Here is a 15,587-nt window from a genome sequence, read left to right as displayed (position 1 = left end):
GTTTTGGTGTCGGTAGACAAGACCACTGGCAACATCCCCCCCCTCTTGTAAACATGGCGCACAAAACACCTCCCAAAGAATGCAAATTGACACCCCCCTCCCGGCCCTCCAAGAAGGAACGAAACCCCCAGGCGGTCCCCCTTCGCCGCCAGCTTCCGACCGGGGCTCTCGTGTCCCCCTCCCGCCCACCCCGCCTCTCTCCCGCCCACCCTCCCGGCGTCCTCCCGCGACTGAGTCTCTGCGGCCGGGCCGGGCTCACCAAGTCCACTGCTGGGCCTGTACCAAGTGGTGCGCGGAGGGGTACTGGGGGTTGCCGGCTGAGCTGTACTGGGCGCTGTACTGCATGTGCTGGAGCGACTGGGCGCTGTAGGCCGAGAAGGGCAGGCCTGCCGGGAAGGTGGCGGCCGCCAAGTCCTGCGCCTTGAGCGCGTGGCACGGCTTGCCGTCGCGGACCAGCACGGGCACGGCCACGCGGCGCGGCGACGGTAGCGGAGTCACTTCCATGCCCTTCTCGGCCCGCGCCCGCTTCATCTTGTAGCGGTGGTTCTGGAACCAGATCTTCACCTGCGTGGGCGTCAGGCGGATGAGGCTGGCCAGGTGCTCCCGCTCGGGCGCCGACAGGTACCGCTGCTGCCGGAAGCGCCGCTCCAGCTCGTAGGTCTGCGCCTTGGAGAACAGGACCCGCCGCTTGCGCTTCTTGCCCGCCTCGCCCGCGCTCGACGCCTCCTTGTCGTTGTCCGGCGACTCGTCGGCCGAAGGCTCCGGGGATTTGGAGGCCGCGTCCTGCTGCGAGTTGCCGGAGGCCAAGCCGTGCACTGAAGGGGGAGCGACAAAGGGGAGCGCGTCAGAGGAAAAGGGGCGCTCTCGCAGACCCCCGCCCCGCCAACGAGCCCCCGCTCGGCCTCAACCCTTTCCCGACCTGCCTTCGCGGCCCGACCCGAGAGGCCCCGGCAAATGCCCGGCAAGTTGAGTAAGCCAGCACGCCCCCAGCCCCAGCCCCGCACAGAGGGCCCGGAGGTTCCTTCGGCTGCCCCCTCCCCAAGCAGACCTCAGGAGCCCGGGACGGACAAGGCGCAGCCCCCAAGGGCGTCGCCTCCGAGAGCCTGGATGGGCGAGAAGCGGCCACTTGGAGTGTATGTTGGGCGGGTATGGTCTCATCCCCCCCCCAAATCGCGCAATGGTTAGTGTTTAATTTTCCTGGTGCTCTGCTTAAAATGTCGCCTAGAAGCAGGAACAAGCACGCCGGCCTAATGCGGCCGAAGATCAAGACGCCGCCGCCAAAAATCCTTTCGCCAGACCCGCGCAGGATCTCAAGGGCACCCCCGGCTAGTCTCTGGGCCAACCCACCCCACCCCACCCCACCCTCGCGCATCCCCCGCGCATTTCCAGGGCAGGGGCGAAGGCAGGAGAACCCCCAGCTCTCCCCCCCCCTCCCCAGCATTTGGACTTTAAAAACGAATTTCTGCTCTGCAGGCGACGTGGGCTGATTTTAAAGGATCCACCAACAAGCCTTTCTTTGATCCAGCATAGCCAATGGGGCGATTGACAAAAAGTCCAAAATTCCCCTACAAAGCTCGCTCTGTTTGGTGGTAAAGTGGAAGGGGGGGGGGATTAAAAAGGAAAGAACGGCTTGATGGGGGGGGAGCGTATTTGGAAGACGCATCTGAAAACGTTTTGCGGTGGGGTTTGTCCGTTGCTTTTCCCTCTCGGCCTTTCTTTTGGGTGCCCGACCAGTCCTGCGCCAGGCCGGCACCTCAGGACAGGTTTGTTCTGTCCACCGCGGAAGAGGACCGTTTCGGGCGTGGGGGGGGGGGAGGGCGCGGGAGGCCAGCCGGGGCCGCGTGGAAGCCCCTCGCCCCAGCCCCCGCCCCCCACTTCCGCTACTTACGAGAATACTGGATACTTTCGGTGGCGGCGAGCCAGCGCGTGTAGGGATTATCCGCGTTGTCATAAAAAGGGTTCTTCAAAGGGAGGGTTTGAACCGCGTCCAGCGGGCTCGACCCAAGGGCGCCGGGCTTTGGCGGGGGCTCTGCGCCTTCGCTCTCTTCGTCGCCCCCTTCCGCCACCGACCCGTCTTCGTCATTGGTGTCAGGCAAGTCCAGGATGTCCTTGACAGAGAAGCCGGTCTTTGTGTTGGTCAGAGACATGGCGGGTCCCCCCCCCCCGGCCAAATCGGAGGCAGGAAACTTTGAAGGACCACTTTGTCACTCCGCCGCGCTTGCCGAGCAGACACCAGGAGGTGGGGGGGGGGAGGGTTCAAAGACGGAGGCTGCGGGGGGAGGGGGCTGCGGGGGGGGGGGAGGACAAAAAATCAGCGGCGGTCCGTCGACATGGAGGGCTCGGCGGTGGCGGCGGTCGGCCGGACTTTGTAACTCCCGGGGAAAAGCCGGCGGGTGCTCAGCCGTGGGTCCGCGGGAAGCCCGGTGCGCTGGTCGTGCCTCCTGGACAAAAAGCAGCCATCGTCGAGGCGGGCGCTACATATAAGGTTGGTCTCCGCGGATGAACCTGTCTGGAGGAGGGAGAGGGGGGGGGGGAGAGAGAGAGAGAGAGAGATGCATTAAACACGCAAACGGTTGGCCACGTGTGGGCGGGTCTTCGGAGTCAAGTGGATGAAGACAGTGTGTGCAGATGTGAAATTGCGGGGTTGGGGGGGGGGCGCCTCCCCCATTGGTGCCGCGGCACACGAGGGGGAGAACTCCGGCGTGTCAATTAATCGCCGGGACGGGGAGGGCCCTCTTCCGACGCCGGATTTACATACAAAGGCGCCGGCGGAGACCCGCAGCCTTGCCAGGACGGGTCGGAACCCGCGGCCCCTGGCTTCCGAACTGGACCCGACGCCTCCCGCGCAGCTGACCATGGTGGTCCACTGAAAGTTGCCCTCGGGGGAGATGGGAGGGAGGGAGGGAGGGAGGGAGGGAAATCGAGCTGCGAAAGGGGAGGGTTTTGCGCGGCCCGTGCGGGCAGGAAAGAAAGAAGGGAGGGGGGGGCAGGGGGACCCCTCGAGTCCAATGATGGGCTGTTCCCTAAACAAGATGTTGTTCAAATGGCAAGAGACCAACTTATGTAAACCTCCTAGGTCAATATTTTGGTTGCGGCTTAGGGATGAGGGCGCAAAATTAAACAGCCAGTAATTGATTCCCGTTTGCTCCGAAACCAGCTAAACGGTCCGCAAAAGGGGCTCCTTCAGCTCCCAGATCAAGTCGGACGATTTGGGGGAAGGTTTTATTTGCACACGACTAATTTATTTCGCTCTTCTGCCTCCCAGAGAGATTATGCCTTCGTTTAACAGGGCATGCAGTGCAAGGACCGGGCTGGCTTCACCCCCCCCCGCCCCCCCTTCTCTCTGCCTTCCGAATTCTATCTGAAAGGAATGGGCACGCACAGACTGCTCCATCGCAGGCGCACCCCTGCATTAAAAATGAGAGGAAAGAACTGCTCCTTTAAAAACCCAACCATCCTTACGAACGACATCCTCGGAGCTGCCTTCCGGAACCGAACCCTTCTGCTCGTTCAGACGTTACTAAGCCGAGGTTCAACGCTGCTGCTGCTGCTGCTGCTGCTACTGGGGGGGGGGGCAAGGTGGCTGCGAGCTTCACCTGCGAGCTTCACGGGAACCGGGTGGTAGGGTTGTTGCGAGCTCCCTCCCGCGTCTTCTCTCGCGCTCTCCCCCTCCCCACCCACCCGTGGTCCCCGCCTCTGGGCAAGGCAGAGGGGAGAGGGGGTGGGTGGGGAGGTAGCAGTCGTGAAGCTGACGGAACTCCAAGGAAGGGTCTTCCAAGTCTTCTGGGGGGGGGAGTCAGAGGGGGTCGTCAAACGGTACCGCAGCTTCCCTCTTCCCAGCCGGGGCTCCGCTGCCCAAAAGATCCTCAACCCTAGGCGAGGCGCCGACCCAGTGGCTGGCGTCCTTTGCCTTGGCCACCCTCGGGCGGTGTGGCCCATCGGGAAGGGAGGGGTTCTGCGGAGTTGGGGGTGGGGGGGACTGAGAAGCACCAGCAAACCGATTACCGAATTTTGATCGGTTTATTCCGCCGCCCCCCGGCCCGCTTGCCTCCCATCTCGTCTGTGAGGTGGATAACAATGCTTCGGGGGTCTTCCTTCCCCTCCCCTCTTTTTTTAAAGCAAGTCCCTGAGCGCTTCCTGGGTGGTCGGACCGGGGCAAACACAAACACAAACCGATTGCTAAGCTGCGGACAATGGGCGAAATGTAGACAAATGTCCGGCTTCTGTTGGAAGGTTTTGTTCTCGAGCGGGTTTTGCATTCATTTCACCGGCGAAATAATGCGTGATTGACGCCCTCTTTCAAGGGGTTCTTCTCACTGTTTGGAATAAATCGGAGGCTGTTCCTAGTTGTCATGGCATTCAGCGCCTCTCAATGGACTATCTCTTCATTCATTTCGGAATCTGGCCACAATATTAAGGCAGACCCCTTCGTGTGGATGCTCCCCAGCTCCTCTCCCCTATTCACTGGATTAAAAAAAACCCACAAAACCAAAAAACAAAAAACGCTTCACATTTGGGGAGGGGAGAAGGATGGATTCAAAGGCAGCTCAGGATTTCTAAGCGGACAGGCAGGGGTCTCAGGGTTTAGGTTGTTGTGGGGGGGGGGAGGCGGAAAAAAAGGACAATATATGCGGTGAAATAGGAATGTCGCAGCCCCTCAAGAATGGTGTCAGCTAATAATATTTGTGACTGCAAAGCGGGTGGGAGGGGGGACCCCCAGTATAGCCCAGACAACAAGTTGAGCCTCAGCCAAAATTCCCCTTTCAGGCCGAGAAGAAGGCGAAAGCCCCCTGCCCTAGCCGTTGCAATGTAATTTTTTTTTGGGGGGGGGGTCTGCATCCAGGCCCAGGTGGCCCGTCCCATAGTTCAAGAAGCAGACCTTTCCACTGACCTGCTGCAGATTGGGCAAGCGACGCAAACAGCACTCCCCACCTCACCCCCCCCCCCCACACACACACACACTCAAGAACCCGCCACTTCCTTGGGGCGTCTCCTCTTTAAAATCCGGGGGAAGGGGAGTCAGGTTGGGGAGAGGAGGGGGCATTTGCCGGAGCCCCCTTCCTGCGCCTTGGGAAAGTGTCCTGGAGGCCCCGGGGTGGGTTTGGGGCGTAGGGCGGGATGCGCGGCGTGGAAGAGCCCACCTGGACGCCCGGGAGCCTCACTTGTTGAGCGGCCCCCAGGAAAAGGCGGCCTGCGGGGGAGGGGGGGGGAGAAGCACAGGGCGCTCCCCTTGTGACCCGCCCGAGCAGAGCCGCTCCCTCCGGCCGCTGATAAGCAAATATTTTCCGAAGGGAAAATCTGGACTCCTCGCGGCCATTAATCAGCCGCCTTCGAGCGGGGGGCACAAAGGGCCATTGAGAAGCCGCGCGCGCCCCGGCCCAGCGACACAGCTGCCCTGGGACCGGCCAGCCTCCTTTTGTCCACCAAAGCCCCGCCAGGAGTCGTCCTTTGGCTCCCCCCCCCCCAGCCGCCTCCTTTGCCCGCTCGCCTTCGCCCCCAAGTTCCCACACCTGGCCGCAGGCGGCCGCTCCCCCCCTTCCCGCCCCCTCCTCCTGGCCTGCCGCCTAAACGCCTGGGGGGTGGCTGGGGCAGCGCCAGAGCACCTTTGGAGGGGAATACGGGGGTGGGCTGGGGGGGGGCTCAGTCTCCTCTCCCACCGGACCTCCCGGTCCGGGAGGAGGGGGAGAGAGGAGAGCCCAGGCAGGGCCGTGAGGAGGGTGCCTGCCTGCCCCGCCCGCCTGCCCTGGGCTCAGGGCTCCTCTAAAACGAACTCAGCCCGCAGCAGGTCCCCCTTCGAGGGAGAAAACCGGGGGGGGGGGGGGAGGCCCGGAGGCGAAGTTCGAAAGGGCTGGCGAGGGCCTTCAAGCCAGGCCCGCCTGGGCATGCGGAGGCCTTCTTCGGACGCGGCGGTCCCCGCGATGCTTGGCCATTCATGTCAAGGGCCCCCCGAGGCTCCCAGAAGAGCCCCCCTCTAGCTGGACAGCCACCACGGGAAGCCTGAAGTCCCCTCCCTGGAAATGTTGATTCCGACTTTTGTCCCCCCATAGCCCTCCCACCCTAATGGCCCCTCATTAGGCCTCTGGGCGTTTTCCTCCTCGCGGATTTGTCCCTGGAGGTGCTCTGGCAGCGGCTGGGAAAGAAGTTGGGGAGGGGGGATTCGATTTGTCCAGTGGAACTTCCCAGGATCTCTGTTTACTCTATTTATGGCCCGCCTTTCGGGCTGAGGCTCCGGACAATCGATGCGGTCAGTAAGAGAAGACCCCCCCCCCACCACCACCACAAGCAGCGTCCCGCGGCAGTCGAAATGGCTTTCTCAGGAGACCTTGGCCTTCGCTTGGGCCGCGAGCGCCTTCCAAGAAAGGAGGAAGATCCAGCCAGGTTGGGGGGCCTGGGGGACCCTTTTGTTCCCCATTGTTAACCAAGCCAGCGTCTGAGGAGCAGCGAGCCTCGACTCATCTCCCTTGTGTCTTTCCCCAATCCTGGTCCCAGGACTGGTGCCAGCCCACCCGCTCCCCAATCCCGGGAGGCCCCGGAACCTTAGTCTTGGAGCGACCTCCGCTCTGGCCTTCGACGGGGGGGGGGGGGGCTGGAGCTCCTGGGAGGCCGGGAGAAGAGGCGGCCAGGGCGGGGAGCGTGTGCACTGCCTAAGTGCTCCTCCTTCACCACAAGGGCCCTCTCCAGGAGCCGGGAAGTGTTTACCTGTTTACTTTTGCGGGTAGCTCCAGTTAAGGACTGTGCGCCCGCCAGGGTGGGTGGGGGGGTCCAGGCGCCGCCGCCTTCCCTCTTCGAGGACCTCCCTCGATATAAGGATTTCTCTAGAGACATAGCAGAGGAACGCCTGCATTTACACGGCGCTGCTTTTGAAAGGCCCTTGGGGTGATCAGAGGCGCGGAAGAGACCTCCTGAGAGGTCCAGCCAGGCTGACTCATGTCAGTTGCCGGTTCTCGTCGCCCGGGAGGCCGGAGCGAAACGAGGGCTCGGCTCGGAGGAAAGCGGATGGCCCGTCGGGAACCCGCCGGCAAGGGGCCGTCCGGAGAGATGGCAGGCGAGGGATTACCAGTAGAATTTCAGTCAGGAGAGAAAAAGGCTGGATTTGCAGCGCTCAGTCAGGCTGCTTGGTCTTCTCGCGAGCAACACTTGAAAGCGAATTCCCCGGCAGCTGTGGCAAGAGCGAGGGGGAGCTGCCGGCCAGCGAGTCCAAGCGCTCCCTTGGCCTTGACGCCGGGCAGGCGATTCCCCGCCTCTCTTGCTGCGCGGCCATTCCGAAGGGCAAGGTCTCCCCGTTCATTGGGAGGGCCTCGTGCGCGCCGAGAGAGGAGGGGAAGCCAAGGGGGCACAGGCGCCGGGGCCTGGCGTGTGGGGCGCCTTCGCCCTCTGCCGCCTCCCCTCCCGGGGGAATTAGCGCCTTGTCTGAGCAGACTCCGGGGGCCTGGAAAAGCCCTCAGTCACTCCCCGCCAACGAAACCCACCCCACCCCAGCGCACCTTGGGCGCTCCGGAGGGAGGATTGGGTCGGAGCCGGCCGCGAAGTGCCCTGGGGCGGGGGCGGGGGCGGGGGCGGGGGCGGCGGCGGCTTCTGTTGGGGTTCGGGGCAGGAACAGGGAGCGTTGGGCGAAGACAAACCGGATCGTCTTCTGCAGGCGCCCCTAGAAGCAGGAGGGCCACTCGTGTCTGGAGGAGAGCCAGACAGACTGGCCCGCCGGTCTCGGGGCTGCCGATCCCTCGCCGCTCGCCGCTGCCAGGCGCAGGAGATCTTCCTGGCAGGGCTGCCTAGCGCCTTGCCATTGAGCCCGGACACGATCGCAGAGCCCCGCCGGACTGACTCGTTGTCCGCCCGCACCCTCGGGTGCTGGGGGGGGGGGGCGAATAGCAGCGCGCCGGGGAAGAGCTCCTGTCCTCCCTCCCTGGCGAAGGATCCCCAAGAGCCAAGAGTGTCTCGGAGCCGGCCTGTGCTCTGCCGGGAGAGGAGCCCTCTTCTCCCTTCGCCTCCGGCTGCCTGGGGCTGGGCCCGCCGTCCGCTCCTTGCGGTTCTCACAAAGGGGAAACCAAATGAAATTGTGTTCGAGATCTCGACATCTAAATGAGATTTTCATTATGAGGACGCTGATGAATTCTTTCGCCCCTCCGGCCCTCGCTTTGATAACGAGTCTGCCCCGATTCGTCCCCAACGTCTCCGGGCGACAGGCACGGCGACGGGCGTCAGGAGCGAATCCCCCCGCCCCGCCCCGGGAGGCTAATCGGGGGCTGCGCCGGAACGACGCCCCAGGGCCGGTGTTAGGACTTTGATAAATAGGCGGTAATGAGATTGGCACCGGAGTAATTTCGCAAAGCCCCGGCCAGGACCAGCGGAGGCCACTCCAGGGCGCGTTTGTTGGGCTGCCTTCTGCACGCCCAGGGAGCCGGCCTGTCCCCGCCTGCACGCGCCGGATTGTCTGCCAAAGCTCCACTTCGCCCGGGGGCCTTTGGCGGTTCCAGTCTATTAAGAGCGCCGCGTCGGCAAACTAAACGCTTCCTCGCCCGCGGCCCCATCGGCCGCTTTATTCGTTCGCCTCCCTCCCTCCGGAGGAAACGGGCCTCGGCGAGATTAAAACTCCCGGGCCGCTGTGCCTCCGGCGCGCTTCTTTTCTGCACCCGACCCCCCTCCCCCTCCCCCTCCCCCTCCCCCCCTTGGTGGTGCACGGGGGCAACGGCACGGGACCAGAAGCTGCTTCTTCATCCGGCGCAAAGCGCGCCGTTCCCTGAGCCGCATTAACTCCCCGAGAGGCACAATCCCGGGGCGGGAGGCGGGCAGGGCACTATCTCGCAGGCTCCGCTAATAATTCGGGGGGCTCGTCTGAGTGAAGGGAGATCCGGGTGGGTCGCAGTGCTGGTCCGAAGCAAGACACTAGAGTCAGTTTTGGACTTCCAGGGACGGCGGGGCTCAAAGTCTCGCCTGCAGGAAATTTATGCTGGGCCGCAAAGCGAATCTCCCCGGCTTTTCCCAGCGCCCAGGAAGAGTTTGCGAACGGCCGGGTATAAACGACCGCCAAATCCGGGAGCCACTTCAAAGCCCTTCCCGCAGATGAAATCGATGCCAAGAGACGCCAAGGAAAGATGCCCGGCTGGGAGTCCAACCGGTGCAGCTGGAACTGATCACGAGCCCAGCCCCTGCAGACTCCCGACTGTTTGTGTTTGGGGGTGCGGGGAGGCAGGCCCGAGACCGGAGCGGGAAAGTCCTCGGAAGTCCTCCCAATTGGTTCTGCCCCCTCCCTAAAAAGGCAGAGGGGGGAGAGATTCAGGGGGATTGCGGCGGTGCGGTGTGTGTGTGGGGGATGACCGGAATTCGGCGGCGCCCAGGATGGCGAAGGGAAAGCGGTCAGACGCCAGGCAGGTAAAGGTGTGCCTCTGCCTGCGGGGCGGAGTGCTGCAGGGGCGGGGGAAGCTCTGGCCGGCCGGCTGGCCGGCCGCCTCATTCCCTCCCTCCTCGCCGGCGCCTGGGCAGAGCAGCTGTCAGGCGGGGCGCGGGGCCTGTGGGCTGGCAGTGCCCTCCCCTTCCATTTGGCCCTTGGCAGGCCTGGCAGGGGGGAGGGAGCAGGCAGGCAGCGGCGAGAGGCCCCCGGGGCTCCTTCGCCGGCCCAGAGAAGTGGAGAGGCCGAGCAGAGGCCCCCGGCTACAGGTGAGTGAGCCCCGCCACACACACCGCCCCCCCCCCGCCCGGCCTAGCGCGGGAGAGCGCCCGGCGTCCTGCCAAACTTCGCCGTGGACTACTTGCCCCAGGCTCTGGAGCTCCGAAGGCGCCGCCGGGACAGGCCAGGGCCTCTGTGTGTGTGTCTTTGGCGGGCAGGTCCCGGTCCCCAGACTCCCCCGCCCCGCCCCGCCCCTCCGAGGGGTCCTCACCTGCTGTGGATCGCGGCGACTCCACCCTTCGGCTGCTTCCGGCGTGTCTCGCCGGCCCTCCGGGCGGGGGCTCCCGAGGCTGGGGGAGGGGGACGAGGGGCGGCTCGGGGCTCCGCCGGCCGGCTGCGGGGTACGCGCACGCGAGGGGCGGCTGCGGCGGGTGGGCTTTATATAGCCTCCGCAGCCGCCGGGCGTCCTTCCTCCCTGCCGCTCTCTCACATGGTCTGCGGGCGGCACAGGCACCGGGGAGGCGGCGGCGGCAGCGGCAGCGGCGGCGGAGGAGGGGGGAGGAGGCGGAGGGGGAGGAGGGGGGGGAGGAGGGGGGTAGGGGCGGAGGGGGAGGAGGGGGGGAGGAGGGGGGTAGGGGGGGAGGAGGAGGCCTCTCTCGCGGCCGCTCCTGCACTGCCCCCCCCCAACTCTGTTTTGTTTGTTTTGCTTCCCGCTCGGTGACGTGGGACAAAATATTGGCCATATGTTCGCGGGTAATAAATTGGTTGGAAGCGCAAACACGCCTGTTCCTGGACGGCGCTTCCCTCAGCTGCCACCGGCTCCTCGGAGCAGATGGACCTGCGCCCCCCCCCCCCTCCTGCACTTACTCGGCTCGATCCCGCCGGATCGGGAGATCTCCCGCCAGCCAGCGTCGAGACTTCCAGGCTCGTCACCTCCCCCTCCGCAGCCCCCTCGAGCTGACCCACATTTCAGGCCACTTCAGCGCAGGAGTTAACCCCCCCCCCCCGTTTAACAAGCTCACCTTCCCATAAATCGCTGGGTCGCTAAGACGCTATAAAACCCCCAAGGGCCAGATGTGGCACGTTATTTATGTGCGAAAGCTCGTTTACATTAGATATGCTGATTCAAGCTTCGATAGCGCCGTTTGCAAGAGATTAAGGCCGGTTGGCCAGCCCCGGTTCCAGCTGCAGCGCGCCGGCTCTCTGGAGGGAGGGGAGGGGAGGGGAGGGGAGGGGAGGGGAGGGGAGGGGAGGGGAGGGGGCAAGCGAGAGCGGGTCTCTCTTCCCCAAACGTCCTAAGTTTCCCGCAGAAGCCCAGAGCGCCCCCGTTTTGCCTTTCCTCCGAGGACAGGGATGCGGCTGGTTGGCCGAATGCGGCTGGTTCGAATCGGGGAGGCCTCCTTTTATCCCACTGGCATCGCCTCTCAGGGATCTTTGGAGGCGGAGAACTCAGGCCCGTTTCCTTCGGGCTCACTAATCCGAAGCGGCGCTCAGTTTCCCAGGCTTCCCCCAACAGCCCAGCCCGGACTGCCCCCTGCAGACTCTCCGATTCGCGTGGAGCAGCTTTGAGTACGTGGCCGAGCCGCGGGCACCAGCCCAGGCCTCTTTGCCCCTCGGAGCCAGTGCAGAAAGCCACGCAGGGCGCCCGTCGCTACCAAGAGAGGCCAGAGTTCGCTTCCGGCGGCGGTTCGCTCCCAGCCCACTCAGAAGCGGCGCTCGTAACTGGTTGCCCGGGAAAGAGGCTTGGGGCGTTGGCTGAAAACAGGGCTGGCCCGGGGGGGGGGTGTGGGGAGCGGTCAGCGCAGCAGAGGGGCCTGCGAATACCTCGAGAGATTTCTCAGGACCCGGCCCCAGGAGGAAGGCGTTTCAAAGGCAGGACTCCACCTCCCTGCTTGGAGAAAACATCAAAAGGGGCCACTAATGCGGGCCTCGGCTGAGGGGCCCGCTGGCGGCTTTGGAAAGAGGGGGGGGGGAGAGAGGACTGCAGGCGGGCCTTCGCTTTGCACCTTCGGCCTGTGCTGCGAGTGGCGCTTGGGGCCTTCACGGTTCCCCAGCTGTGGAGAAGGGCTGGGGCACTTTCTTGGGGGCAAGCCTCGCAGAATGGCACGGGGAACGTGCATGCACATGGACATTTATCTGTGCCCAGAATAAAACTCCGTTGGTCTGAAAGGTGCCTCCGGGCTGAGTAGGTTTGTTGAGGACCGGTCCCTGACAAGAGTCACGGAAGTGGAGGACAGCGGAGCCTCCATGTTCAGAGGCAGTCTATCTCTGGAAACCAATTGCTGAGATCAAACCGGGGCTTGTTGGGGACCTTTGAGACCTAACTCCTAGAAACAGGAAGCTGGCCCAGATGGCTGTGGACTGATTCTGCCAAGCATTCAGACATTCTCGTGGACTCCCGAAAAGAATCCGCGTTACTCGAAGTACTCCCTGAAGCTGAATGAAGGCTGCTCACTGCCTCTCCAGCCTCCGCGGATGACACTTTTGTCGGAATCGGATCTTGCTTAAGGAGAGAGGCGGGGGTCCTGATGCACAATTGCCTAGCGAGAGTCCAGGGGCTTCCTTCCAAGTAAACCTGCCCGGGAGCCCTGCAATAAGGACACCACCCGCACTTCATCCGTCTGAATCGGATGTGTGGCGTCGCCAGACCTTTCCAAACCCGCCCGCTTCCCAGGGAATCCTGCATGGTCAGCCGACGCGAGAAGCAAGAAGCGAACCCAATTCCTCCTTTGCTGAGCAGCCGCGATGGGGGTGGGAGAAGGAGGTGTCTGGAGGTGCGGAAGGAGGGGAGAGGAGAGCCAGCCAGGTGCTCAGCGAGAGAGAGAGAGAGAGACAGAGAGCTAGAAAAGGCACCTTTTCACCCGCAGCGCAGAGCGCTTTTGCAATCGCTGCCTGGCCGCCAGTTGCCTCCTGGCTCTTCAGCGGAGCGCCTGGGAACCTTTAATTAGGGCCATAAAACTGTCCACGGCGGCTGTTGATCCTGACATGCTTACCTCGGCACTTCACACTTCCTCCCGGAAATTAAGTCTTTATCTACGGTTGCAAACCGGCTGGCCAGTCTGAGTGGAGGGCTTTCCCCCTCAAGGAGGGAGCTCAGAGTTGGGACAGCCAGCTTGCACACTCGGGGTGGCTCCCTAGTGCTGCCAGAGGCAGGTTGGATCCAGAGTTGCCCTGTTGGAGTAAACCACCCAGCATGCCTGGGCATTGGGGGACACTATATCACACTCCCCCCCCCCCAATTAACCTGCCAGTCTGGTTTCACATGATCTTCCAGGAAATCCATGTCTCTGCGGGTCTCTCCTGTATCTACCAGCTGGCCATTGAGGACAGGGCAAGTCCTCCGGAGATGAGGCCTCTGGCTCTCCTTTCAACTGCAACCTGAACATGAACTGGAGCTATGTGAGCAAATGTACCTTTTGTGTAAGCTACTTCTTCAGGGATTTATTTACTGTACTCAGTACCGGACTTCTATGAATGGGCAAACTCCGGTATATTCACCAGCGATCCCAAGAGAGTTAGGGGTGCCTAGAGGGAAGTTTAAAAAGGGGTTTTTTTTTTTTGGAGGAGGGGGGTATGTTTTTCTCTTGAAAGAATTTGCTTAACAGCTGATCCCAAACTCTGAGTGCAGAAATAAACATCCTTTAACACCTTTTGCATTGCTAATATGAAAACAATATGCAATCCTAGAGGGACTTAGAAGTGATCATCAGCTCAAGGAGGAAAAGGCTAATTTTTTTTCATTAACTGTTCCATGACCTCCAGGGTCTAAAAATGAGATCACAGGATGGGAAAAGGCAGACTATAAAGCACGAAATCTGATTATTATTACACTGTCTAATTCCCAATTTTATACCTACAAGGACAAGAAACTGTGGGTGATTGAAGCCTGAAGAAAGGTCTATGGAGGGCTTGTGGTCATGCAGCTTTTCTCCATTAGACTGCAAGAAAGCAGAAAAATTATTAAATATAATTAATAAGCTTGCAACTACTAGTAAAGTGGTAGATGAGGATTTACAAATTGGACCGTTTTTAAGTTCCCTACCTGAATCTTATTTTGCATTCATTTCAACATTTAATGGGAAAGAATGTAAACTGGAAGACGTTCTGGGGCCAATACGAACTGACTGTAAAAATGCTTATTGTGAGCAAGAATGATTCAAATTACATGGTCAAAGAGGCTAACAGGGCCCAACAAATCTGGCTGCTCCCATACAAAATATCTAAAACTGCTGGAAAAAGCACCAAAAGTTTATTGAATTCAGCCAAATTCAAGAAATAGGATGCTTTAGGATGCTTTGGGCTGATCCTGCGTTGAGCAGGGGGTTGGACTAGATGGCCTGTATGGCCCCTTCCAACTCTATGATTCTGTGATTCTAAGAAAACAGGGATGACAAAGCAAGCTCAACCAAATCAAATTAAACCTGGAAAGGAAACTAACAAACTACTGGTGATCCAACCCCCACCACAATTGATCCAACAATTAGGAAAAATCCCAACCAGATGACAAGAAGAATTAAAGAAAGAAGGAATGCAAGAGAAGAACCTAGCAAAGTCTCAAGAGGTAGAAAAGAAAATCAAACAAAAGGTCATACCCACAGACTGGTCTTTGCTGGTCTTTCCTTTTATCCTCCCAACCATCACCGGCATGGCCTCCCTAACAAACACCCAGCCCTGATGCCCCTTCAATGTGCAGGACCCAACCTTGACTTCCTCTGGCACAAACACCCACCAGAAAACCTAACCCAAGAGCCTAACCCCAGTACAACCACCTGTGGAGCAGGGACAAAGCGGATCATGGCCTGACCAGTGCAACAGGTCAAGGAACGTCCACCATCCAGGTTGCAGTCCGACCCCTGATGCTACCACCAACCAAACTGGATCCAGAGTGGTTCAAGCCATGCCCCAGCCCTGCACAATTGCCGCCAAAACTAACAGGCTTCTGCTCATCATCCCTAATGCCTGCTGCTCAGCCCGCACTCTGTGGGCCCACCACCTGGCCAGCCCTCCCACCTCACTACAAGACCAGGCACTGCAGTCACCAGAGAAGAGTCTCTGTGAGATGGAGCAGTCATGACCAGATGGGACTGTCCAGGGAAGCCCTGCTCAAGTTCACCACCAGACCAGAGAGGGGCCGCCACAAAGTGGAGAAGTCACACTCTATCAAAGAAGCACCCCGACATCTCCCCAGCCCACTGACTATGGAGTAGATCTGGCCCTCCCATCTCACACTGTCTGACCAGTCAATTGAAGGGTCTACTCTGGACCCTAAGAGGAATGCTGTGAGAGAGGACAGGGGTGGGACTGGCAAAAGGTATAAGGAGAATAGGGGGGGTGAAGTAGGTAATGGCAAGACTTTTTTTTGGGGGGGGGTCACAGGGGTGGAGGCTAAGGCTAAGTCCCCGCCTCTGACATTCCCCTTGGTGCAATGAGCTCACGGAGGAGATCAGGGCCCTACTGGAGCTTGCACAGTTCCTCAGGGCCTGCAAAGCAGCTCTTCCAGCAAGCTTTCAGTTGGGGCCAAAGAGCTGATAACATCTATCGGATCTCCCAGCACCCCTTCCCACCAGTTACACCCACTAGATACATTGCAAGGCAATCTCCAGTCCAGCCAACCTGTCCAGTAACAGTTTACATTAGATGGTTTCTAGTCTCCAAGCCCACTGCAGTCCAAATGCAGCCGGTGCCAGCGGCAGGGAGGGCAGCGGAGAGTTCTCCCGGCTCTCTGGCCACCTCCCAGAGGTGAAGTTGGTGCTTTGGGATTTACTGTTGTTGTTTTTTTCCTCCTGGTGTTTCTTTCTTCTTTCATTTGAGGGGCAACATTGTTTGCTTTTTCTTCTTGGGGTTTTATTTCTTCTAAAAGTTGATTTTTACAGTTCTTTCTTTCAGTTTTCAGTTTTACAATTCTTTATTTCAGTGTTTTGTTCTGAGGGGGAGGGGGGTGGAAACTGCATTTGTAGTTAGAGTTGTCCATTCCCCCAGTTTG

The 15,587-nt window shown here is 60.7% G+C and overlaps 1 protein-coding gene and 1 long non-coding RNA gene across 2 annotated transcripts in view; one reads left to right on the top strand and one right to left on the bottom strand.

The window, feature by feature from the left end:
* Nucleotides 1–212: 212 nt before the first annotated feature.
* Nucleotides 213–2,321, bottom strand: NKX2-2 (NK2 homeobox 2). Its single transcript, XM_077310439.1, has 2 exons — nucleotides 1,889–2,321; nucleotides 213–815 (listed from the first exon to the last, which is right to left on the bottom strand). The coding sequence occupies exons 1-2, from the start codon at nucleotides 2,145–2,147 to the stop codon at nucleotides 256–258; spliced, it is 819 nt and encodes a 272-aa protein (XP_077166554.1). The 5' UTR covers nucleotides 2,148–2,321; the 3' UTR covers nucleotides 213–255.
* Nucleotides 2,322–9,522: 7,201 nt separating this feature from the next.
* LOC143823801 (uncharacterized) overlaps nucleotides 9,523–15,587 on the top strand; it is a 106,051-nt gene continuing 99,986 nt past the window's right edge. The window contains exon 1 of the long non-coding RNA XR_013226584.1: nucleotides 9,523–9,654. This is a non-coding gene — a long non-coding RNA (uncharacterized LOC143823801). The remainder of the gene's footprint in view (nucleotides 9,655–15,587) is intronic.

The sequence above is a fragment of the Paroedura picta genome, chromosome 14, assembly GCF_049243985.1.
Source record: "Paroedura picta isolate Pp20150507F chromosome 14, Ppicta_v3.0, whole genome shotgun sequence".
Taxonomy (NCBI): Eukaryota; Metazoa; Chordata; class Lepidosauria; order Squamata; family Gekkonidae; genus Paroedura; species Paroedura picta.
This window is presented reverse-complemented; position numbering and strand designations above follow the sequence as displayed.

Coding starts and splice junctions, on each gene's coding strand:
- NKX2-2 (XM_077310439.1), bottom strand. CDS start 2,147: ATGTCTCTGACCAACACAAAGACCGGCTTCTCTGTCAAGGACATCCTG. Junction 816..1,888: donor CGAAAGTATCCAGTATTCTC/GTAAGTAGCGGA, acceptor CTCCCCCTTCAG/TGCACGGCTTGGCCTCCGGC.